The 22936-nt window shown below is 42.2% G+C and overlaps 2 protein-coding genes across 6 annotated transcripts; both read right to left on the bottom strand.

Annotated features, from left to right (window-relative positions):
* Positions 1 to 330: 330 nt before the first annotated feature.
* LOC106607011 (major facilitator superfamily domain-containing protein 6-like) lies at positions 331 to 3132 on the bottom strand. The gene is given in 3 exon segments (XM_082976145.1): positions 331 to 2315; positions 2318 to 2588; positions 2740 to 3132. Coding segments are annotated over 3 exon segments (1620 nt in total). The 3' UTR covers positions 331 to 1359.
* A 5212-nt stretch (positions 3133 to 8344) lies between these two features.
* On the bottom strand, positions 8345 to 22904 carry LOC106607060 (phosphoinositide 3-kinase regulatory subunit 6). Of its 5 annotated transcripts, none has more exons than XM_014203630.3 (20): positions 22698 to 22904; positions 19389 to 19477; positions 19091 to 19177; positions 18840 to 18931; positions 18640 to 18708; positions 16617 to 16752; positions 16395 to 16464; positions 15933 to 16110; positions 15645 to 15789; positions 13053 to 13139; positions 12581 to 12938; positions 12208 to 12301; positions 11960 to 12079; positions 11669 to 11779; positions 10694 to 10799; positions 10508 to 10581; positions 10179 to 10269; positions 10030 to 10082; positions 9662 to 9762; positions 8345 to 9509 (listed from the first exon to the last, which is right to left on the bottom strand). In XM_014203630.3, exons 2-20 carry the CDS (start codon positions 19423 to 19425, stop codon positions 9353 to 9355), a joined length of 2166 nt encoding a protein of 721 aa, XP_014059105.3. In that variant the 5' UTR covers positions 19426 to 19477; positions 22698 to 22904; the 3' UTR covers positions 8345 to 9352. The 5 variants fall into 5 exon arrangements, 4 of the variants coding, with proteins under 4 accessions (XP_014059105.3, XP_082832636.1, XP_082832635.1 ...); XM_082976510.1 differs by having other exon boundaries at positions 11669 to 11776; XM_082976509.1 differs by having other exon boundaries at positions 16617 to 16749.
* Positions 22905 to 22936: the final 32 nt, after the last annotated feature.

The following is a 22936-nucleotide window of genomic DNA, read 5'->3' as shown; positions in this document are numbered from 1 at the left end:
TGGCGCCTGCTCAGGCTGACAGCTCCTTATCACTCAACTGACTGTTCTCCAGGCATGAGTCATGACAGACAAGGCCAAATACAAAGATTCAAGAGGAGTTCCACATACTGCTGACTTTTGCTTTGTTACATTAAGAGGCGTATTGATATTGACACAAGAGGCATTGGGTTTCCTGCTTGTGTTGTTTAAAAACACTACAAGACATTTTCTGATGTTTGACACTATGCTGTTATGAGGTATTGACATATACTGTCCACTGCATTGACTTACAATGTATCAATAAACAGACTACAAACATTAGATAAACAAAAGGTATTGTAATGGCAGTCATCAATATTTGAGAATGTCTTCAAGGCACAATAATACTCATATTTTTATTGATATACTACTAGTCATTGGACATGTATATCAACCACTGTATGTAATGTATTGTTATATCCACTCCAAGCATTGTAAATTAGACAAAGGTTTCAGGGAGAGGTGCTAAACTATATTAGTGTCTCTGGCTGATATTCTGAAATAACAGTCAGGTCAAAATGGGCCATGTCACCTGTGGCAAGTTTGGCAAACATCCTTTGAAATACAGGTTTAGCAAACACCATCTAACCTACAAGTTCAGCAACCAACCACAGATAGCTTCAAATACTTCCCCCACACAAGAGGCACTTCATGTTTAGTTAGGAAACTGACCCAAGGGGTGAGTTCTACTACAGTTGAACAAAACAAAATTTTCACAGTGGACTCAAGAGAGTAAGTATCTTTGTAATGTGAGAGCAGGCTAAACCACACATACAGGATGAGTCTGTTAGTCCAGGGTTTTGTCTCGCCCAAAGACCACACCTGCACTCAAGAGGCCTTATGTTACAGACAGTAAAGCTGCCTAACGTGGACTGTAGTAACACTCATAAGCACTCGCACAGTCACCTGCCCACACCTAATTCTTCTCCGTTATTTGCTATCCAGAGTTTCTTGATAGCTTATGCAAATGACAGTTTATCATCACTCTGCATTCACAGTGGATCAACCTCCAGTGCAATAGTGAGGCTTGCAGTCCACGTGTTTAGTTTAACTGAAGAATGCTAAATGCCTTCTGGGCAGGTGGGGAATGCTAGAGCATTAGCACTAAATGAATAAAGCTGCCGTAAAGAGAATTAAAAAGCAATACTGGGTTTTCAATTAAACCAGCCAGGGACAGATTCACTTAGCAGTTTGTGGAGCAGCAAGAAGGCAGACTAAATGAAGAGTGACATGTCTGTAAGTGGTGGTGGAATCGTCCAGGAGCAGAATTGATAATGTCATCCTTCCATTATGTTGCATATTGTTCCTTAGGTCTAATGATTTATACTCCTGCCCATGTTATTATTGCTCGTCATCCTCCAGGACTTTCTCCAGGCAGTCTGTCTCCTGCTCCGACTCTGATTCACTCACTTCACTGGTGTCAGCAGCGACGAGGCGGGAGTAGTTGATCCTGCGTTGGTGTGGGGCTTTCCACTGGAGCAGGGGCAGAACCAGGCACCACAGGAGCAGCATCACCGCTATGCCTCTGAATAGCACAGATACCCCAAACCTGTGGACAACAAACCCCCCGGCCATGCTGCCCAGCCCTGCCCCCAGGTCCAGAGAGAGGGCCTGGTAGACCCTCCTCACGCTCCTCTCTGTGCCCGGCGTGGCCACGTCCTCACACTGCACCTGCACTGCCCACCAGAGGGCGCCACTGCTGAAGCAGCTCAGCACCTGGACAGGTATTGCAGCCCAGGGGCCCCACAGGAAGGAGTAGTAGAGGCACTGCAGGGCCAGGCAGGCCGTCCCCACCAGCAGCACCCTGCCTGGGCTCAGGAGCTTCGACACCCGGCCACTCAGCAGAGGGAAGGCGGCCCGGGAGAGCAACGCTACGGCTAAAGAGAGGCCCATGTGCAGCTCGCTGCTCCCATGGTCCTGCATCTGCCACAGCAGGAAGTCATCCACCGCAAACCCCGCCAGCCCCATTAGGAAGGCAGTGGCAGCACACAGCAGGGCACGTAGGTCCCCTCGCACCAGCTGTAAAGCTTTGAAGAGCCCAGTGGAGCGACTACGCTTCTTGTTTAGGTAGAGGGGCAGGAAGGCCACCACAGGCACGGCCAGAGTTGTCACAGATACATAGGAGAAGAAGTGGACAGCTCCCCTGGGTGTGTGTGAGCCAATGAGGCAGTCCAGGTGGCTCACCAGCAGTCCTGCACCACTCACCCCACACACTGCCCCAAGCAGCCCCCACACTCCTGTGCTACTATAGCGATCAGAGGCATCCACAAAATCCAAATACTCATACAGCCCATCGTCCACTCCAGAGGGGCGGCCATCAGCTCCCATATCGACACCACGATGAGGAGCATGAAGAAGAGCTGGTGTTGGACGTCCATAACTTTGAAGCTGCCCAGGAACTCTAAGCTGGCCTCATCCTTCTCCCTCTGCTGCTGCCTCTCCTTTTCTACTGACCTGCTAACCCTCCTCACTGTGGGTAAAGTGTCGGAGGCACCGTGGTGGGACTCTAAGCCATTTCTCTTCCCTCCTTTACTGTGGTTGGCCACAGATACATTGTGACCATTGAGAAGTCACATTGTTGGAATGTTGCAGCTGAAGTGTGTAGGTTGTGGCTTTGCTCATTGAAACAGCAGAAGACACAGTGTAACTGGTTGTCTCCGTAGGTGAAGATTCATGTGCTGCTGACTGGGACACAATGGTAGTGTGGGTGGTAGGCATTACACTGCCAACAACACGCACAAAGTCACTCAGCTCTTCAGTGGGGCTCACACTGAGGTGAGAGATGTTGCAGTGACTGGTCAGCGTCTCGACGCCTGTGGATGGGATGAGCAGGAGGACGAGGGCTGCCCCTGCTGAACAGACCAGAGACCCTGTAATCACTGCCCTCTTCTTGTTGTAGTGTTTGGACAGAAAGCTGGCCAGAGGGCTCCAGACCAGGGAGATGAGATGCTTGGTGCTCATGAGAAGGCCCGTCATGGAGGGAGTGAGGCCCAGGTATCTGAGGTACAGGGTGAGGAAAGGGAGGATGCAGGCTCTGTCACAAGAATACAGGAAGTGGAAGGTGCTGGCGAGGGCTAGAGCACCCTTAATGTTGATCTGCTTGTTCCTCTTCATGGCTGCCAGCCAAGTGAACTCGCTTTCTCGCAGACTATCTTCATACAGAGCACACACTGTGAATAAATACAAATATGTATAGAAATCCTTATAAACATATTCCAAACAGTAGCTAACATGTACATTTACTATTTGGTTAATGTTTGAATACCTGGTAAATAATGCATTATAGCTTAAAATCAAGAATAGGTACATAGCAATCATATTTAACATTAAGGCTGTAATCATATTTGTTTTTACTTAACTAACAAATGCCCATATTCGAAGAATTACTGAAATCACTGAAAATAAAGATATAATGGGCCATATGCCCCTAATCAAACCTTCAATAAAAAACTGTAAGCTAATTCAATAGTCAAAAACAACCACTAACATCAGTAGGCTACAATGGTTTACCGTCAAAACGATGAATCAAATGTTCAGCGCAGCTGGTGTTAGAGGCTAGTCAATGCACCTGTTTCAACCGAAGCACGTCATCTTTTACAGTAAACTGTTTTACACAACTTATGGTTTTTGAAAGTGCTTTAATTAACGTATGGTTATTCTTTGTGCTCGGACATTTTGTCTCGGACTTTTTACGTCTCTTACATGGTTCTTGACAGTTGTCACAAGCGCATACCACCTGATATCACCTCTCCGTAGTTGAAAAAGCAGTTGTCGTACACCTGCAGACGCATTAAGCTGTTTGTCTGCAGCGCCCTCAGGGCGTGAGGATGACAACTACGCGAGACAGGTCAAATAAAAAGAAACAGCTCAGGTAGTGAGTTTGTCCAGCGCTACATGATTAAATGAACTCATAGTTTATTAATACAAAATATCCACACAGTCAAAACTATGTTATTCATTCTAAACATTTTAATCGGGTAAGATGTAAGAAGTAACTTCCTCTGTGTTTACTAACACAGTGCCTTCCTTTAATAGCATAGTGTAAACAGAACATTTATTGCAAACAAGCACTGTAGAAAGTAATCCAAATGAAGTACATTCAAAACATCAACAATTCACTGGACTGTCCATCAGGAATTTGCAAGGAAATATACAACTGATAAACATGTCTTTATACAGTCAGTATGCTGTGTTACAGAAAATTACATACGTTAGTTGTGTTTCAAGAATATCTCTGCACTTTTTAGACAGGAGTGACAGCTCTAAAAAATGTACTGTACCTGTTGAACCCCGCCCACACTACTGGGCATTGGCATCGATTAAGCTGAACCACAGTGCACCTGTCTATGGCCCATGACGTGAATGGGAATGAGCGCAATTCTCAAATTGAACAGTAATCTGCGCCGTCATGTTGTCTACTAGGCACATGTTGCATCACTCAGAAACAAACAACCAGGGTGTTTACAAACACTACAGGAACAAGATCATCCACATGTATTGATCACATTTTTACTAATACTGTAGAACTTTGTTCTAAACCTGTATCGGTACCCATTGGATGCAGTGATCACAATATAGTGGCTATATCCAGCAAAGCCAAAGTTCCAAAACCTGGGCCTAAAATAGTGTATAAGAGATCATACAAAATATTTTACTGTGACTTTAATGTGGATGATGTAAAATATATATTTTTGGTCTTATGTGATTAATGACGCTGCACTTGATGAATTTATGAAATTGCTTCTTCCAATTATTGATAAACATGTACCTGTTAATGTAACTCCCTGGCCATAGAGAGGGGTTTTTGTTCTTTATTTTGGTTAGGCCAGGGTGTTACATTGGGTGGGCGTTCTATGTTCATTTTTCTATGTTTTTGTATTTCTTTGTTTTGGGCCGTGTGTGGCTCCCAATCAGGCACAGCTGTAGTTCGTTGTTGCTGATTCGGAGTCACACATAAGTACTGTCATGACGTTGGCCTGTGGGTAAGGTTTATGACCCCCCCCCCCCCCATAAATACCTTTCTCCCTTCCCCTCTCTTACTGACCCTACTGAAGGACTGCTGTCCTGTTAAATATAGAGAGACTGGGAACATCAAACAAATGGGGAAAGGAACCATATTTTGGTAATAAAACCAGTTGGAAATATGCTTGATAACGTAATGAGTATGTATGTCAGTTCGCTTGTCATCTGAGACATTATGACTGATGACAGGACGACATAAACGGTACCTGAGAAAGTATACACTCTCTAGTTATCAGAGTAACATGGAATTGTTATGCAATTGAAATGTTTGATATTGAAATTGTTTGTTAGGAGATTAAATGTAATTTTAGCTTCCAAATGAGAGAATTGGGTTTTCATAAGGAAAGTGCCCTGCTTGATCAGTGGCCCACCCCTGTGAAGAGGAGGGGTTATAAACGATGAAACACATCCTTCCCCCCTCTCCACTATATAAGCCTTTGACGAAAAGATAACCAGTTGTTCCAGTACGGGAGGTCTGCAGCCTCTACGTTAGAAGGACACACATGTCAAGGACAGAACTAAGCCAACCTCGGCGTGAGCTATGGTATGAACTGGTATGAACTTTGAGCTTATTCACTACAGAAGTGCTACTTCCTAGCCGTTGAGTTAGCAGCGGCCGCTGTATACGTGGGCTAGGAAAGGACGGACGACGGATCCAGTCTAACAGACGGACGAAGATACCACCATGTATCCAATTTACCACCAGAGACATTCTTCCGAGTAACAGGAAGATCTGTTGGCCAACCCGGCCAGCATCTACGACCAATCTACCGAAGCGCAGCTCAGAGTAAATATTTATTGCATTTTCCTTTTACAAATGGGCGGTAATTTAGAATGCATAAGATAATGTATTTACGATAGCATAGCTGCTGTTTCTTTGTTCCTAAATCTTCCCGCTCTTTCATTCAAGCCCAACCCCCTTTCCTTTGTGTAACCAGCTTTCATACAGGTTCCGTTCACCAGGGGTGAATTCTGTATGACATCATTGTATTCTGTGTATTTGTAATTCTGTGTGATTAGTTAGGTATTTAGTAAATAAATAATTAAACCCAATTTTGTATTGCTGATTCAACTTGTTAGCCAGGGTTCGTGAAGATAGCCAAGAATTTACAACTTTCATTATGAGACTGAAAATAAGATAAGGGTTAATATTGACTGCTATCGATGTAAAATATTACAAAGTATTTTAAGAGTTTATTCGGAAGATAACGGCTCTATAAACGTTCTTCCGTGGTGCCCCGACTTTCTAGTTAATTACATTTACATGATTAGCTTAATCAGGTAATATTAATTACAGAGAAATCATTTTATAAGTTAGCATGTCATATCACTTAATCCGGCATAGCCAAAGACACGACAGTACCCTGGTTTTCCTTTGGGTTTTTGTGGGTGATTGTTTCTGTTTAGTGCTTTCTGTTTCGTTGTTAGTTCCTGACAGAACTGTCAGCTGTCATTTTGTTTATTTTGTCAAGTGTTCTCTCTTTGTATTAAAATTCATTCAAGATGAACATATCCTCCGCTGCACCTTGGTCTTTCTCTAACGACAGCCGTTACAGTTAATTAAGAAACTGACTGTTAGAACTGTTAAGGCTCCATGGATTGATGAAGAATTGAAAAAACTGTATGGTTGAAAGAGATGAGGAAAAAGGAGTGGCTAATAAGTCTGGCTGCACATCTGACTTACTGCAAACTGAGAAATGATGTGACTAAACGCATCAAAAAGAAGAACAAATTGTATTATGAAGCCAAGATCAATGATATAAAACATTTTGGAGGACTTTAAATGCAATTATGGGCAGAAAGACAAATTCAACTCCATCTTTCATTGAATCAGATGACTTATTCAGCACAAAACCATTCGATGTTGGCAATTATTTTAATGATTACTTCATTGGCTAAGTGGGCAAACTTAGGCAGGAAATGCCAACAATGAACAGTGAGCCATCATATTCATGCATAAAAAATAAAAAAAGAATGAAAGAAAAGCATTGTAAGTTTGAATTTTGTAAAGTTAGTGTGGGACAGGTGGAAAATTATTGTTACCAATCAATAAAGACAAACTTCCTGGCAATGACAACTTGGATGGAAAGCTACTGAGGATAGTAGCTGGTTCTATAGCCACTCCAATCTTTCATCTCTTTAATCTGAGCATAGAGGAAAGTCTTTGTCCTCAGGCTTGGAGGGAAGCCAAGGTAATTCAGATACCCAAGAGTGGTAACGTGGCCTTTACTGGTTCTAACAGCAGACTTATAAACTTGCTGCCAGCTCTTAGCAAACTGTTGGGGGGAAAAAATGTGTTTGACCAAATACAATGCTATTTCTCTGTAAACAAATTAACAACAGACTTTCAGCATGCTTATAGAGAAGGGCATTCAACATGTACTGCACTGACACAAATGACTGATAATTGGTTGAAAGAAATTGATAATAAGAAGATTGTGGGAGCTGTACTGTTAGATTTCATTCAGCCTTTGATATTATTTACCATAACCTGTTGTTGAAAAAAACGTATGTGTTATGGCTTTTCAACCTCTGCCATATTGTGAATTCAGAGCTATCTATCTAATACAACTCAAAGGGGTTTCTTTAATGGAAGCTTCTCTAATATCATTTACATCATTTAGCAGACGCTCTTATCCAGAGCAACTTACAAATTGGTGCATTCACCTTATGATATCCAGTGGAACAACCACTTTATAATAGTACATCTATATATTTTTTTTCTTTTTGGAGGGGGGGTGGGTTAGAAGGATTACTTTATCCTATCCCAGGTATTCCTTAAAGAGGTGGGGTTTCAGATGTCTCCGGATGGTGGTGATTGACTCCGCTGTCCTGGCGTCATGAGGGAGCTTGTAAAAGTGTGTTGTGTGTTGTACCGCAGGGCAGCTCTCTAGGCCCTCCACTCTTTTCTATTTTTACCAATGACCTGCCACTGGCATTAAGCAAAGCATGTGTGTCCATGCTGATGATTCAACCATATACACATCAGCAACCACAGGTAATGAAGTCACTGAAACCCTAAAAAGAGTTGCAGTCTGTTGGGTGGTCAATAATAAACTGATCCTGAACATCTTTAAAACTAAGAGCATTGTATTTGGTACAAATCATTCCCTAAGTTCTAAACCTCAGCTGAATCTGGTAATGAATTGTGTGGCTTTTGAACAAGTTGAGGAGACTAAATTACTTGGCAGTACCTTAGATTGTAAACTGTCATGGTCAAAACATATGGCCCAGCACAGAGCGGCATGTCTTGCTCTTTATTATAGTCAGAGTGTAATGACCGACGCTGGAGATGAGAAGCAGGTACAGGGAGTCAAACATTTAATTAGGAACAGAACAGGAACAGTGTCAGCACACGGGTAAACAAAGACAAACAACAATTAATGCAGAAGCAGGGAACAGAGTGGGGAACCAGACAAATATAGGGATGGTAATGACAGAGGTGATTGAGACCAGGTGAGTCCAATAATCGCTGATGCGCGTGACGGGGAAAGGCAGGTGTGTGTAATGATGATGGCAGGAGTGCGCAATGCTGGGGAGCCTGGCGCCCTCGAGTGCCAGGGGGGAAGAGTGGGAGCAGGCGTGACACAGAGGGCTGATATAAAGGAGAGACCGACTGCATCACTTCTTCTTTTTATAAGAAACATTGTGTTGAAAATCCCAAATTGTTTGCACCGTCAGCTTACACACAACTGACACACACACGTACCCAACCAGACATGCCACCAGGGGTCTTTTCACGGTCCCCAAATCCAGAACGAATTTAAGAAAGCATACAGTATTATATATAGAGCCATTATCTTATATTGCTCAAATAAACAGCAAACCTGGTTTAAAAAAAACAGATAAAGCAACACCTCGCGGTACAACGCCTCTCCCCTATTTGACCTAGATAGTTTGTGTGTATGCATGGATATGTAGGCTACATGTGCCTTTTTTTTTAAATGTATGTAGTTCTGTCTTTGAGCTGTTCTTGTCTATTAATGTTCTGTATTATGTAATGTTTCGTGTTTTGTGTGGAACCCAGGAAAAGTAGCTGCTGCTTTTGCAACAGCTAATGGGGATCATAATAAAATACAATAAAAAATACATACATCTCTTTTCATAAAATATATGTTAGAATTTTCAAACTAGATTTCATTGGGAAGGCAGATAAAACACTTTTTAATCAAAATTTCGTATGTGAATCCTACTCATTACTCCACGTGCATAACCGACGTCACTTTTATTTTTTAGCTTACTTCGCCGTTGGCCAGACCGGGGCACCTGGCTCACGCCCGGGACAGAGCCCGGGCTAAATAATCAAATCCCCTCAGTGGTTGATGCCAGTGAAGGTGTTGATTGGCAGAGGCAGGATCTTGCACATGTATTTGCTCAGCCCCACCTCCCTCTCCTCTCCCACACTGAACTTGGACTTGGAACTTGTCTGGAGGCAATACCCTGGATCCAAACATGGAGAGATCTCAATGCTGTAAAAGAGTGTTAGTTACTTAGTTATTACAGTTTGAGCCCAGGGAAATTCTCTGTAAAAGACAACCAAATAACTACTGTATAGTATTCATCAATAGTAGAGATGGTGGAGCATCATGGCATTCTATTGCTGATGAGTGTGATCTCTGACCTTTGGACATGTGTGTATTTCCTGCGACAGTCTTTGTCCAGACAGACAGTGAAAGTCTTATCCTCCAGGATTCTGATTTTAATGTTTTGGGTTCTGATCTCCTGTCAACATAGCATGGTCAAATTAAATATCCTGATAGGTTAGGAGCAAAAATCATTGTGGGATGTTACTCCAAACTGCAGTACTGTATGCATACCCATTATATATAATTGCCTTAATCAATAATCTACTTTGGAGGTGAGACATGAGGATGAGATCAAGAAACCACATCTGTCAGTGTGTTGCCTGACTGACAGTTTTAGTACTTTTCCATATGGTGTTACTGGGGTCTCAATGATTTATTATCACACATTCAGAAATATCCTTACCGTGCAGCATTTTGGATTTGTACTGTCAAAATTGACAGTGAGGAAATCAAGACCTGGGAAAGTAGGGATGACAAATTGTTGATTTGAGGTAATGAAACCAAGTTGCCATTGAGAACAGCTAGGTAGTTACTGCATGTTGTAATGCAAACCTTCTGTTTCATTGGGTGATATTGCACTGATGACCACTCCACATGTCATGACTGACATACCCTGGACAACCTCTTGTTTGCTCAAGGAGACCTGCAGAAAGCATTTGAGACACATACACATTTGGTACTGTAGTTAAGACATTATGCCGTACGGATTTAAAGGATATCTAGATATTTCCATAGTTGTTACTTTTCATTTAAATGTGTACTACTTGTTCCTAAATTATTACAATGATACCGTGACTACACTAACCAAGCATGAACACATTCACTAACCACTAATCAAATACTCTATAACACAAATAGTGAAGGAAGCCTTCAGAAAGTACCTTACTGTAATTCATAGAAACCACCGCTCCACAGGTTCCATGTGTCTTCCTGGTTCGTCGCCTACTAGATCTCTCTGCAGAGAGACATTATGCAATCACCAACAGAAGCAGTAACAGGACAATTTAGTTTCTGTCCCTGTCCTGACAACACGGTTCATGCTGCATTCACAGTTGTGACAACAGTACCTTGTCTTAGATTTTCTCTGAGTGTTTTAAACTCCGGGAACTCAGCATCCAGGTGGGACACAAACACCTCGTCCACAGGGCTGCCAGTCTGGCCAGAGACAGAGATCTAAAACCACAATAGGGCAACAAGAACAAGCTCAAATTGGGGAGAAATTGTGTTGTTTTTTTCTTAATAATAACAAGTGGTTAAATTGTGCCGGAGCTACTCGAAGCAGGGCTCCTGCACCTTGGGTCAAAGGGAAAGCCAAACTCCAGCAATTTACAGGTCCAAAGAACAAAGTAGGATAAAACGTATGATAAACCAAGGTTAGGATAAAGGCTTGGGTACCCTAGGATGACAGCAACCCTAACCCTAGCTTCATGTCCACATCCTTGTTAAACCCTAACCCTCAACCACAACCCTAACCCTAGCTTCATGTCCACATCCTTGTTAAACCCTAACCCTCAACCACAACCCTAACCCTAGCTTCATGTCCACATCCTTGTTAAACCCTAACCCTCAACCACAACCCTAGCTTCATGTCCACATCCTTGTTAAACCCTAACCCTCAACCACAACCCTAACCCTAGCTTCATGTCTACATCCCAGTTCAACCCTTAACCTAGCCTCAACCACAACCCTAATCCTAGCCCCATGTCCACATCCTAGTTCAACCCTAAACCTAGCCTCAACCCTAACCATAATGCTAGCTTCATGTCCACATCCCGGTTAAACCCCAAACCTAGCCTCAACGACAAACTTAACCCTAGCTCCAGCCTTAACCCTAACTTCAACTCCAACCCCCCCTTCATCAAGTAGGGCTTTCCAACCTCCAAATTCCCAATATAACCCCTGATGATAACCGTCATCATTATGTTATACTGGGCTATGAACTCTTCAGTATGAACTATTCATGGGCTGCCATATGTTTGTGTATCATCCTGCTGCTAACACACACGTGACTATGACATGTGGATGTATCTCTGGGAGCTGACCTTGACAGAGTAGAGTGTGAAGTGGACAGGCTGTAGGCCACAGCGAAGGTAGTAGGAGAGGACGTCCACAAGGAAGTGATTGGGTTCTGATGACCTGCTGCGACTGGACTGCTGCAACGGCACATAGTAGACACAGTATTAGGTCTCACTGTGACATGACTGGATGTCTAGTTCTCTCTTAAAACCCCTTTCTATTTAGGTATCCTTGAACCCATTTGATGAATCTTTCTGGACAATCATGATCAGAATTAGATGACTTTATAAAACAATGCATGTATTAGTACTCATTACCGTTCCTGCCAGCTTTGGAATCATGGCTCCCAAACTGTTGATGTTGCTTTCGTACCAGGGATCGACCCTTCCTAAGAACGAAGCTAGAGACAACCTGTCTCCAACTTGTGATGTGCTTTCCTGAAAAAGAGAAAAGACTGGTTCCATAACCTAGCAAATCATACCGGTTACTGTACATGTGCAGCATGAGATGGATGTTTATTTTACATTATTGGTACTATTGGATTTTGGACTGGATTATTGCTCACAGGTGAATTGACGATAGACTCATCAGTGACAGGGATGTAGTATATCTGTACGTTCACTCTCTTGGTCAAGATGTGATGTTTTGCCTCCCTTTTTCTGCACACAAAAGCAATGCACATTGTAAAACAGTTCACACACATTTCTAAATGACAGAATTACAGTGTAATTACAGGGTACAGTAGTCCTCTGTATATCAGTTGGTAGAGCATGGTGTTTGCAACGCCAGGATAGTGGGTTCAACTTCCAGCACTACCCATACATAAAAATGTATGCACGCATGACTGTAAGTCACTTTGGATAAAAACAGAATTTCACATGTATGAGGATGAGACTAGGTATTAAGGGACATTAAGGAACAGTAGAAGTACTTCCTACCGGATGGAGTGATACGCCTTGGCCAGTCTCCCCAGCACCCTGTCGTCTCCCATCATCACTATGCGTGCGGTATGGTTCCCCTCCTCTTTAGGGAGAGGGGTGCTACTGGTGGGCCCCTTGATGTTTTCCTGTACCAGAGCCATTTTATCTTCTGGCTTCATTCTCCCTCTGAAACCCTCTGACCGGGTGAATGGATTCCTCTGTTCCCGCTCCTCCATGTCAGACAGGTCCTTCTCTATTCCACTATCAACAGACAGGAGGGAAACCCTCTTAGAAACATCCTCCTCTTCCTCCTCCTGGTACATAGAGTTCCGCTCAGAGGTGGAAACGTTTAGGGTGAAGTTCACCAGCTCATTCCCTATAGAAAAATATGAAAGGTTCAAGATTGCCACACTATCTATTAGTCTGATTTGACAGAATTTTCAAGTCTTTATAATACCCTAGAAACTAAGGTTCTCTAATGTTGACTCACACAGCTCCTCTTCGTTTGTCCACAGGTGGAAGTGAATCTTTGGAGAGGGCAATGGAGTGTTAGAAAGAGAGCCACGGGCCTTTGGGTCTGAACAGAGAGAGAGTGAACATAACACAATAAACAGTGAATATCCTATTTGTCACGTATTAAAAATCAAGGTCTTTTAAAACATATTTCTAATGCTTATCATAGAAAGAATGTAGCCAGCTACATTTCCTAATGTTTGCTTAAAGTTATTCTAGCATTTTACCTGAGAAATGTAGGCTAAAATGAAAAGTACCAGAGAAAGGTAGCTACACATTAGGCTGTCTGCTGATAGAATGCCCTTTTGTGAATTCTCATCCAAGTGGAGAAGTGCAACTGAAGCACAAAATTAGTCTGATGCCGAGCAGAAATGACATTAAGAAGCATTTTATATCTGCGTTTATAAAACGCATCAAGGTATTTCTTATGCGTTTTTTATTTTCTTCGTGAAAAACGCAGAATTCTTTGTTAACGCGACCCCTAAGTTTAACTTGCTAGTTATCTAAGTAAGTGGCTGAATTAAGAAGGTGACAGGGAATCATATGGTGTTAGCGTTCTGCCATGTTTGAGAAACCTGTACAGCTGCCAATGCTATTGTGATTTCTTTGCGTTTTTTTCTCCTCTACGTTCTTGGCTATCTACTACTTCTTCCCACTTCTCTGACCAGAGCAGGCAGGCCCATTGCCCTAGCAACTCCAGACTCCACACAGACACAGTCTGCTCCAGAGCCAGAACGGTTCTTCCTTCAAACAAGCATGCATCAAAACTTTGTTCATTTACACGTCTCTCATTCACATTCACTTGTACAATGTCCAAACTCACGAAAATGACATTCGGTAGCTCCTACCTATATACAGTACTAGTCAAAAGTTTGGACACACCTACTCATTCAAGGGTTTTTCTTGATTTTTACTATTTTCTACATTGTAGAATAAAAGTGAAGACATCAAAACGATTAAATAACACATATGGAATCATGTAGTAACCAAAGAAGTGTTAAAAAAAAAATCGCTATACATTTTATATTTGAGATTCTTCGAAGTAGCCACTCTATGCTAAGCACTTGTTGGCTGCTTTTCCTTCACTCTGCGGTCCAACTCATCCCAAACCATCTCAATTGGGTTGAGGTTGGGTGATTGTGGAGGCCAGGTCATCTGATGCAGCATTCCATCACTCTCCTTCTTGGTCAAATAGCCCTTACACAGCTTGGAGGTGAGTTGGGTCATTGTCCTGTTGAAAAACAAATTATAGTCCCACTAAATTAAAACCAGATGGGATGGCGTATTGCTGCAGAATGCTGTGGTAGCCATGCTGGTTAAGTGTGCCTTGAATTCTAAATAATCATTGACAGTGTAACCAGCAAAGCACCCCCACACCATCACACCTCCTCCTCCATGCTTCACGGTGTGAACCACACATGCAGAGATCATCTGTTCACCTACTCTGCATCTCACAAAGACACGGCAGTTGGAAACAAAGCTCTCAAATTTGGACTCATCAGACCAAAGGACAGATTTCCACCGGTCTAATGTCCATTGCTCGTGTTTCTTGGCCCAAGCAAGTCTCTTCATCTTATTGGTGTACTTTAGTAGTGGTTTCTTTGCAGGCATTTGACCATGAAGGCCTGATTCTCGCAGTCTCCTCTGAACAGTTGATGTTGAGATGTGTCTGTTACTTGAACTCTGTGAAGCATTTATTTGGGCATATCTTCCGCAGCAGAGGTAACTCTGGGTCTTCCTTCCCTGTGGCGGTCCTCATGAGAGCCAGTTTCATCATGGCGCTTGATGGTTTTTGCAACTGCACTTTAAGAAACTTTCAAAGTTCTTGACATTTTCCGGATTGACTGACCTTCATATCTTCAAGTAATTATGGACTGTCTTTTCTCTTTGCTTATTTGAGCTGTTCTTGCCCTATTTGGTCTTTTAACAAATAGGGCTATCTTCTGTATACCAACCCTACCTTGTCACAACACAACTGATTGGCTCAAATGCATTAAGAAGGAAAGAAATTCCACAAATGAACTTTTAACAAGGCACACCTGTTAATTGAAATGCATTCCAGGTGACTACCTCATGAAGCTGGTTGAGAGAATGCCAAAATTGTGCAAAGCTCTCATCAAGGCAAAGGGTGGCTACTTTGAAGAATCTCAAATATAAAATATATTTAGATTTGTTGAACACTTTTTTGGTTATTACTTGATTCCATATGTGTTATTTCATAGTTCTGATGTCTTCACTACTATCCTACAATGTAGAAAATAGTAAAAATAAAGAAAATCCATGGAATAAGTAGGTGCCAAACTTTTGACTGGTACTGTATGTATAACTTTATGAGCTGGATTGCCTGTCTTTGCAATTCGTTTATTTTCGTTTGCGCTTGTTAGCATATTTAGCTAGCAGCCTTCATGGAAATTCGCTATGACTTGTGCTAATTTAGTTAGCATTACGGTAATAGACGCCCAATGGGTTTTCTGGTGCCCCCTTGTGTACTAAACCTGTAATACCATAAGGATGGCATGCCGTTAGGAAAATCTGGATACCACCCAACCCTATCCTCCTTTACACACACCTTGGTTAGCAGAGGTCAGGATGTCATTGTAGATGTGCTGTAGCCTGGTCTGGTACTGGTCATAGCCGGCCTCGCCGTTCTCTATACTCTGCTCTACAGCTAACACCACCTCCTGGAAGTAGTGCTCCACATCTTCTCCTAGATCCTGCGGCACACACACACATGCACGCCCGCACACACGCAGGCACACACGTGATTTCATTATCCATCTGATGCACACAAATACCAAGATATGAAATCAATTAATCCAAACGTCTCATATCATCACAGCCCATTGACCTCCCTCACCTCCAGAGCTTGAGTCAGTATGGGACCATGACAGGCCTTCACCAGTCCAGCCTGCAGAGTGTGCAGTAGCACCCGTCTTGCCAGTGTGTCACTTTGGGGGCTGGCCAGCACCAGGTCTGCCCTCACCGCCTGCCACAGGGACCCTGAGAACACAGCCGGGTCTGCAAACACAAATACCCTACAGTGGACACAGTCAGAGGGGCAGCCAGTCAGCACAGCTATTGTGGATACAGCATCATCTCAGAGTAGCTGACGAGAAAGTACTCATTTACAAGCATCAGTTTGTGAAAGGGAAAGTGACACCCAAGCTCACACATAAGCAAACAAACCCCCACCCTCACCTTATGAGAAATGACCATGATTAAATTAGTCAGCTGTTGCTTAGTGACTACAAACTGACTTCAGTGGGAAGTGTAAAATATCTTCTGATGGCATATGTGTTCGTGGGTGTTTGAAACTCACTTTTCCTGCTGGGGAAAATGTTTGTTCCTTAGGCTCTGCTCAGCAATTACCCTTCTCTGATACAAAGCTCCTGTGGAGGAAGTTATTGTAGGGGAGGGAGCTTTAGCAGAACAAAGGGTGTAAGGTAAATAAATGCTTGGAGAACTGTATACTGTATTCATATGATTAAAATGTGCTTGTGCTACAGTACATGCCACTATGTAAAGTGCTAGTGATGAGTACCTGGTGTGATCTGCTCCATCTTTATGCTTCTCATGTATCTCAGCGCGATAGTACAGTAGGGCTCTGGAAGTGTTAGCAGCCTTTTGAAGCACTCATACACTCTCTGAAACAGGTTACATGGAATGTGGCCAGACTGCTGCCGATACACCGGAATAAAAAGAGCAGCCATCACAATCAGACACATATATCAGAGCTGATTGGAAAGTAAAAACAAACATCACATAGTTTGAATAGGGCATCCAAAAATAAAACAAACAAGGAACAATATAATTATTCTCAGCAGGATAAAGATAACCAGGAAATCAACAAGGAAATCAACGGATATATGATACAGTGAGGGAAAAAAGCATTTGGTCCCCTGCTGATTTTGTATGTTTGCCCACTTACAAAGAAATGATCAGTCTATAATTATAATGGTAGGTTTATATGAACAGTGATAGACAGAATAACAACAAAACATCCAGAAAAACGCATGTCAAAAATGTTATAAAATGATTTACATTTTAATGAGGGAAATAAGTATTTGACCCCTCTGCAAAACATGACTTAGTACTTGGTGGCAAAACCCTTGTTGGCAATCACAGAGGTCAGACGTTTCTTGTAGTTGGCCAGCAGGTTTGCACACATCTCAGGAGGGATTTTGTCCCACTCCTCTTTGCAGATCTTCTCCAAGTCATTAAGGTTTCGAGGCTGACATTTGGCAACTCGAACCTTCAGCTCCCTCCACAGATTTTCTATGGGATTAAGGTCTGGAGACTAGCTAGGCCACTCCAGGACCTTAATGTGCTTCTTCTTGAGCCACTCCTTTGTTGCCTTGGACGTGTGTTTTGGGTCATTGTCATGCTGGAATACCCATCCACGACCCATTTTCAATGCCCTGGCTGAGGGAAGGAGGTTCTCACCCAAGATTTGATGGTACATGGCCCCGTCAAATGATGCGGTGAAGTTGTCCTGTCCCCTTAGCAGAAAAACACCCCCAAAGCATAATGTTTCCACTTCCATGTTTGACGGTGGAGATGGTGTTCTTGGGGTCATAGGCAGCATTCCTCCTCCTCCAAACATGGCGAGTTGAGTTGATGCCAAAGAGCTCCATTTTGGTCTCATCTGACCACAACACTTTCACCAGTTGTCCTCTGAATCATTCAGATGTTCATTGGCAAACTTCAGACGGGCATGTATATGGATTCTTGAGCAGGGGGACCTTGCGGGCGCTGCAGGATTTCAGTCCTTCACGGTGTAGTGTGTTACCAATTGTTTTCTTGGTGACTATGGTCCCAGCTGCCTTGAGATCATTGACAAGATCCTCCCGTGTAGTTCTGGGCGGATTCCTCACCGTTCTCATGATCATTGCAACTCCACGAGGTGAGATCTTGCATGGAGCCCCAGGCCGAGGGATATTGACAGTTCTTTTGTGTTTCTTCCATTTGCGAATAATCGCACCAAATGTTGTCACCTTCTCACCAAGCTGCTTGGCGATGGTCTTGTAGCCCATTCCAGCCTTGTGTAGGTCTACAATCTTGTCCCTGACATCCTTGGAGAGCTCTTTGGTCTTGGCCATGGTGGAGAGTTTGGAATCGGATTGATTTATTGCTTCTGTGGACAGGTGTCTTTTATACAGGTAACAAGCTGTGGTTAGGAGCACTCCCTTTAAGAGTGTGCTCCTAATCTCAGCTCGTTACCTGTATAAAAGACACCTGGGAGCCAGAAATCTTTCTGATTAAGAGGGGGTCAAATACTTATTTCCCTCATTAAAATGCAAATCAATTTATAACATTTTTGACATGCGTTTTTCTCAATATTTTTGTTGTTATTCTGTCTCTCACTGTTCAAATAAACCTAACATTAAAAATTATAGACTGATCATTTCTTTGTCAGTGGGCAAACATACAAAATCAGCAGGGGATCAAATACTTTTTCCCCCACTGTATGTGGAAATAACACAGTGAACAAGACGTCAGTAATACAGGACAGCTACTCTCTGATCAAGGTTATTTCAGATGAAGGTAAGGTAAATGAATCTGACCTGAATAATAACATAGTTGAGAGTGTGAAGCAATGGAATGACATGCATCTTATAGTCAAGCCTCTCCACCTGAATCAACAAATGAAGGAAGCTTTCATCATCAAACTGACAATTAAAATGGCCAATTGTACTTCTGAAGACAAAGGGCATGCCATGTGTCATTCTGCAAGAACAGAATACTCTAGTAGTGTCAGACCAACCTTCTCTAGCTCTTTGACCAGAACCCTGACCAGTGAGACACTGTTAGATGGATGGGTCTCCACCTTCTTATGAAGAGTCCACCTCAACATACCTTCAGGAAGTCATACAAGGCTGCTGAATTGACCACATAATGTCCTCAAGTCTATTAAATTGTGTAATACTATTAATATTGTATAATAGATAATTATGCCACATAATGATCAATGTGATAATCGTTGACTTTTTATTGTTGTATGCACTGATAATGTACCTTTGTTGCATGAGGAGGCAGCCTGTCTGAGGATGGCCTGGATACTGTTGTACATACTGGCCTCCACTGCTGACGACATACTGGCAGCTACAATAATAGAGTTATAAACATCAAATGTCATATTTTGACAAGATAGCAGCTCTGTTTAAAAACACAGTGGTCCTATGTGTGGGGATTCTTACTACTAGACGTCAGTCTACCCAAGTCATTAAAAGGGACAAACAACAGTAAAGAGCAAAGTATATAGAAATCATTTAAATACTGTATGAGATCAAAGACTGAGTAAGTGAACGTTTACCTACTGGAGGGTTCCATGGGGTTGTTTCCTTATTCATCCCAAGAGAATTTGGAGGTCAAACATCACATTTCAGCATCATGGGCTCCCACCTAGATAAAGGAGCAGAGGTTGATGACACCACATGTACTGTATACTGTGGATTTACAGTGCTTTCGGAAAGTATTCAGACACCTTTACTTTTTCCACATTTTGTTATGTTACAGCCTTATTCAAAAATTGCACACAGCCAAGACAATGCAGGAGTGGCTTTGGGACAAGTCTCTGAATGTCTTTGAGTGGCCCAGTCAGAGCCCGGACTTGAACTCGATTGAACATTTGTGGAAAGACCTGAAAATAGCTGTGCTGCGACGCTCCCCATCCAACTTGACAGAGCTTGAGAGGATCCCAAATACAGGTGTGCCAAGCTTGTAGCGTCACAACCAAGAAGACATGATGCTGTAATCGCTGCCAAAGGTGCTTCAACAAATGACTGAGTAAAGGGTCTTATGTAAATGTGATATTTCACATTTACAATACATTTGCAAACATTTTTTTGTAAACTATTTTTGCTTTGTCATTATGGGGTATTATGTGCAGATTGATGAGGGAAAAATCTATTTAATCCATTTTAGAGTAAGGCTGTAATGTAACAAAACGTGGAAAAAGTCAAGGGGTCTGAATACTTTCCAAATGCACTCTAAGACAACCAAGGAACGGAAGGTGGGGGGCCTTCTCCTCAACTCATAAAAACATGAAGACTTTCTGATAATTCACTTGATAAGAGACACCTAACATATCAGACACCAAAGTCGATACATACAGGGACACTTTGGGAGAAACTATATAGACAAATTATAAAGATGAATTGATTTACAAACGTACACGAAAACCCCTATTACATTCATACAAACTAAAACGGTCTAATGCTGCCGTTCCGCATCAACACACAGCGTACAGTACAGTAAGCAGGGGCGGAAATCCCGGGGGGGACGGGGGGACACGACCCCCCCATCCTGGGAAAAATATGATTTGTCCCCCCCAATATATCACTGAAACATAACTATGTAATTTAAATAATATTAATAATACGCAATGAAAGCAATTGTGCTGATTATAGACACTTAATAGCTCGTTTTTAAGTTTCAAAAGATTGCAACCCCCCCACCCTTTGCCTCACAATGGTTTGATCCACTGCCAGTTCCTTAGCTTGCGAGGTAACGTAGAGGTCGTATCTACTGTCTGAAAGGCACTCAATGCACGTAACTGACGTGAGGTTAATCCAGTCAATCGCGCACACACACTAGCTGAATATGCAGAGCTAGCGCGCAAATATTAACTATTAAGCTAGCTAGTACCTATTCCATTTATGTGGCGTCGTCAAAGATGGAATCTTTGCTATCGTCAATTTATTCCAAGATCAGCATGCATGTAAGTTAGTGCTTCAAAGTCCCTGTGATAAGGTTAGCGATAAACTGAACAGAACTACACTCTCTTCTACCATTGTTTTAAATATATTTAATGGTCTCGTTTCAAAAGCTAAATTGTCGCAAGGGAACTTTTATTTATATATTTTATTTCACCTTTATTTAACCCGGGTAGCAAAGATTATAGCAAACACCACTGAATTGGTGCTCGCTAGCTTTGCAAATTCAGCTATTGTTAGAAGCCAGCCAATATGAAACAAACGATTAAAATTACAAAAGGTTGCAGCATATGTTGTGTAAATGGTGAACTCATACAGCTGTCAACTCTTGTCACTGCAATCCGTTTCACATTTGCTAGCTAGCTACCTTTTAGATCGAAGCCCATATAGAATGATAGAAGATAAGATGATAGAAGCCCATATAGAATGATAGAAGATAAGATGATAGAAGCCCATCTCCTACTGTAAATAACCTACATACTGTGTGTGTGTAGCCAACCAGGTAGAAAAATTGCAGAAAAAAGACAGACATCAGAGTATTTTTCAGTACACCAAAACGCAAAGTAAGAACCCTAGTAGCCTAATATCTCAAAGACTAGTTGATAAAATGTTCATAAGAAAGAAATGAAATTCTAATGGAAATGTTTCACAATGATGTCATTAGGCAGAGCAGGCAACAGATGGCACACAGACAGCAGAGTTGGGGACAGATATGCAGGGACAGACTGGCAGAGACAGGGAGTCTCAGGTAAGTTTCTTGAGTCTTTGTTTGGCAACATTATGAAAGGTTCTCCATTTTTTTGACTTGTAAAATAGGAACATAATTGGAAAATGCCATGGACACCCCCACTCTCAACTTAAACTGGTGACTGAACTAAGATTTGTTAAAGGCAATGGTATTGCTGTTGTGATTAGTTGTGTAGTTTTGGGTACCGGTAGTTAGGAGTACGGCAAACACCTTATTTCTTTGGTTCCTCAATATACATTTACCATATTAAACGTAGGCTATGTGTTACAGCACTACTTTTGGTGTCCCCCTCAGGAATTGCTCTTGAGAAAATGTAATGTAATTGTCCCCTCCAAAGTTGATATCAGATTTTCGCCCCTGACAGTAAGCCTCCTCAGATCACACTTTGAGGCCAGAATTAACCTGTTTCCTGTCTACAGAAATGTGTGGGTGTAGAGAGCATGGCGACTAGTTATAAACTGAGAAGTAATCTCTGACAAACTGAAAGGCAGAAAGACCAATAATGAAGATATTTATTAACTACACAGATCAGAATGATTTCTGGATGAATGCGAGACTTCCTCTGCTATGACAACGATTTTCAGAACTATTGAGTTCTCTATGCAATTGACATAATGCACATGTGAATACTGAACGCATGACACATTACAGTCAGTCAATCCTCCTTCCACCAAATTCCAGATACAAGTTTAGTATCATTCACTGTCGTTGCGCTAGCAATGTTTCCTACTTTCAAAGTTGACTTCAAGTTGCTTTCTTTCAATCAATCCTAGTCTAATTGTATAAAACTTTTAAGTAATTTGTCACTGAAGTAAACTTTCAAAAGAGCAAGCCTAGCGTGATAAACTCCCTAGAGAACCCAGCTGACTGGCTCAGCATAAGCCTACATGTAAACTATTGCTGACCTAGGCTATTTACAAAAAACTGCTCATAAGCAACAGTGACATTGATATCAATGTGCAGTGATCTATGACTGAGATCATTAAAAGTAACATATATGTATTAGAGTTCTAGATGTAAAAACAGCAAACTCTACATTGCAGCAATCACTATTACAACACTATCGCAAAAGTCTGCTTTACAGGTGGTACAAATACACTTTACTATTACAGTATAGCCTATAATACAATGATACAGTAACCATCCTACAGAGACGCACCTGCCTTGCATTTTGTCACTGTACGCTGACACTGGATGTGGACGAATTGACTGATGAACAGCAGCAGCTACACGGTACACCGTTGTTTTCGTAGATGGACGTTTGGTAAAAAAGACAATTCATTAACCACATTCTATCATGTAGCCTCTCTAGGTCCGTGGGTCGCACGTCAGCCCTCCTGGCTAATCGAGTAGGCTACAGAAACTTAAACTGTATATTTGGCCACACCTTCTTTGTAA

The sequence above is a fragment of the Salmo salar genome, chromosome 06, assembly GCF_965601325.2.
Source record: "Salmo salar chromosome 06, fSalSal1, whole genome shotgun sequence".
In the NCBI taxonomy this organism is placed as follows: Eukaryota; Metazoa; Chordata; class Actinopteri; order Salmoniformes; family Salmonidae; genus Salmo; species Salmo salar.
The sequence above is the reverse complement of the archived record's forward strand: the minus strand, read 5'-3'. Positions and strand labels throughout refer to the sequence as shown.

Coding starts and splice junctions, on each gene's coding strand:
- LOC106607060 (XM_014203630.3), bottom strand. CDS start 19,425: ATGAATAAGGAAACAACCCCATGGAACCCTCCAGTAG. Junction 18,709..18,839: donor TGGTCAAAGAGCTAGAGAAG/GTTGGTCTGACA, acceptor TTGTTGATTCAG/GTGGAGAGGCTTGACTATAA. Junction 15,790..15,932: donor TACTGACTCAAGCTCTGGAG/GTGAGGGAGGTC, acceptor TGTGTGCCGCAG/GATCTAGGAGAAGATGTGGA.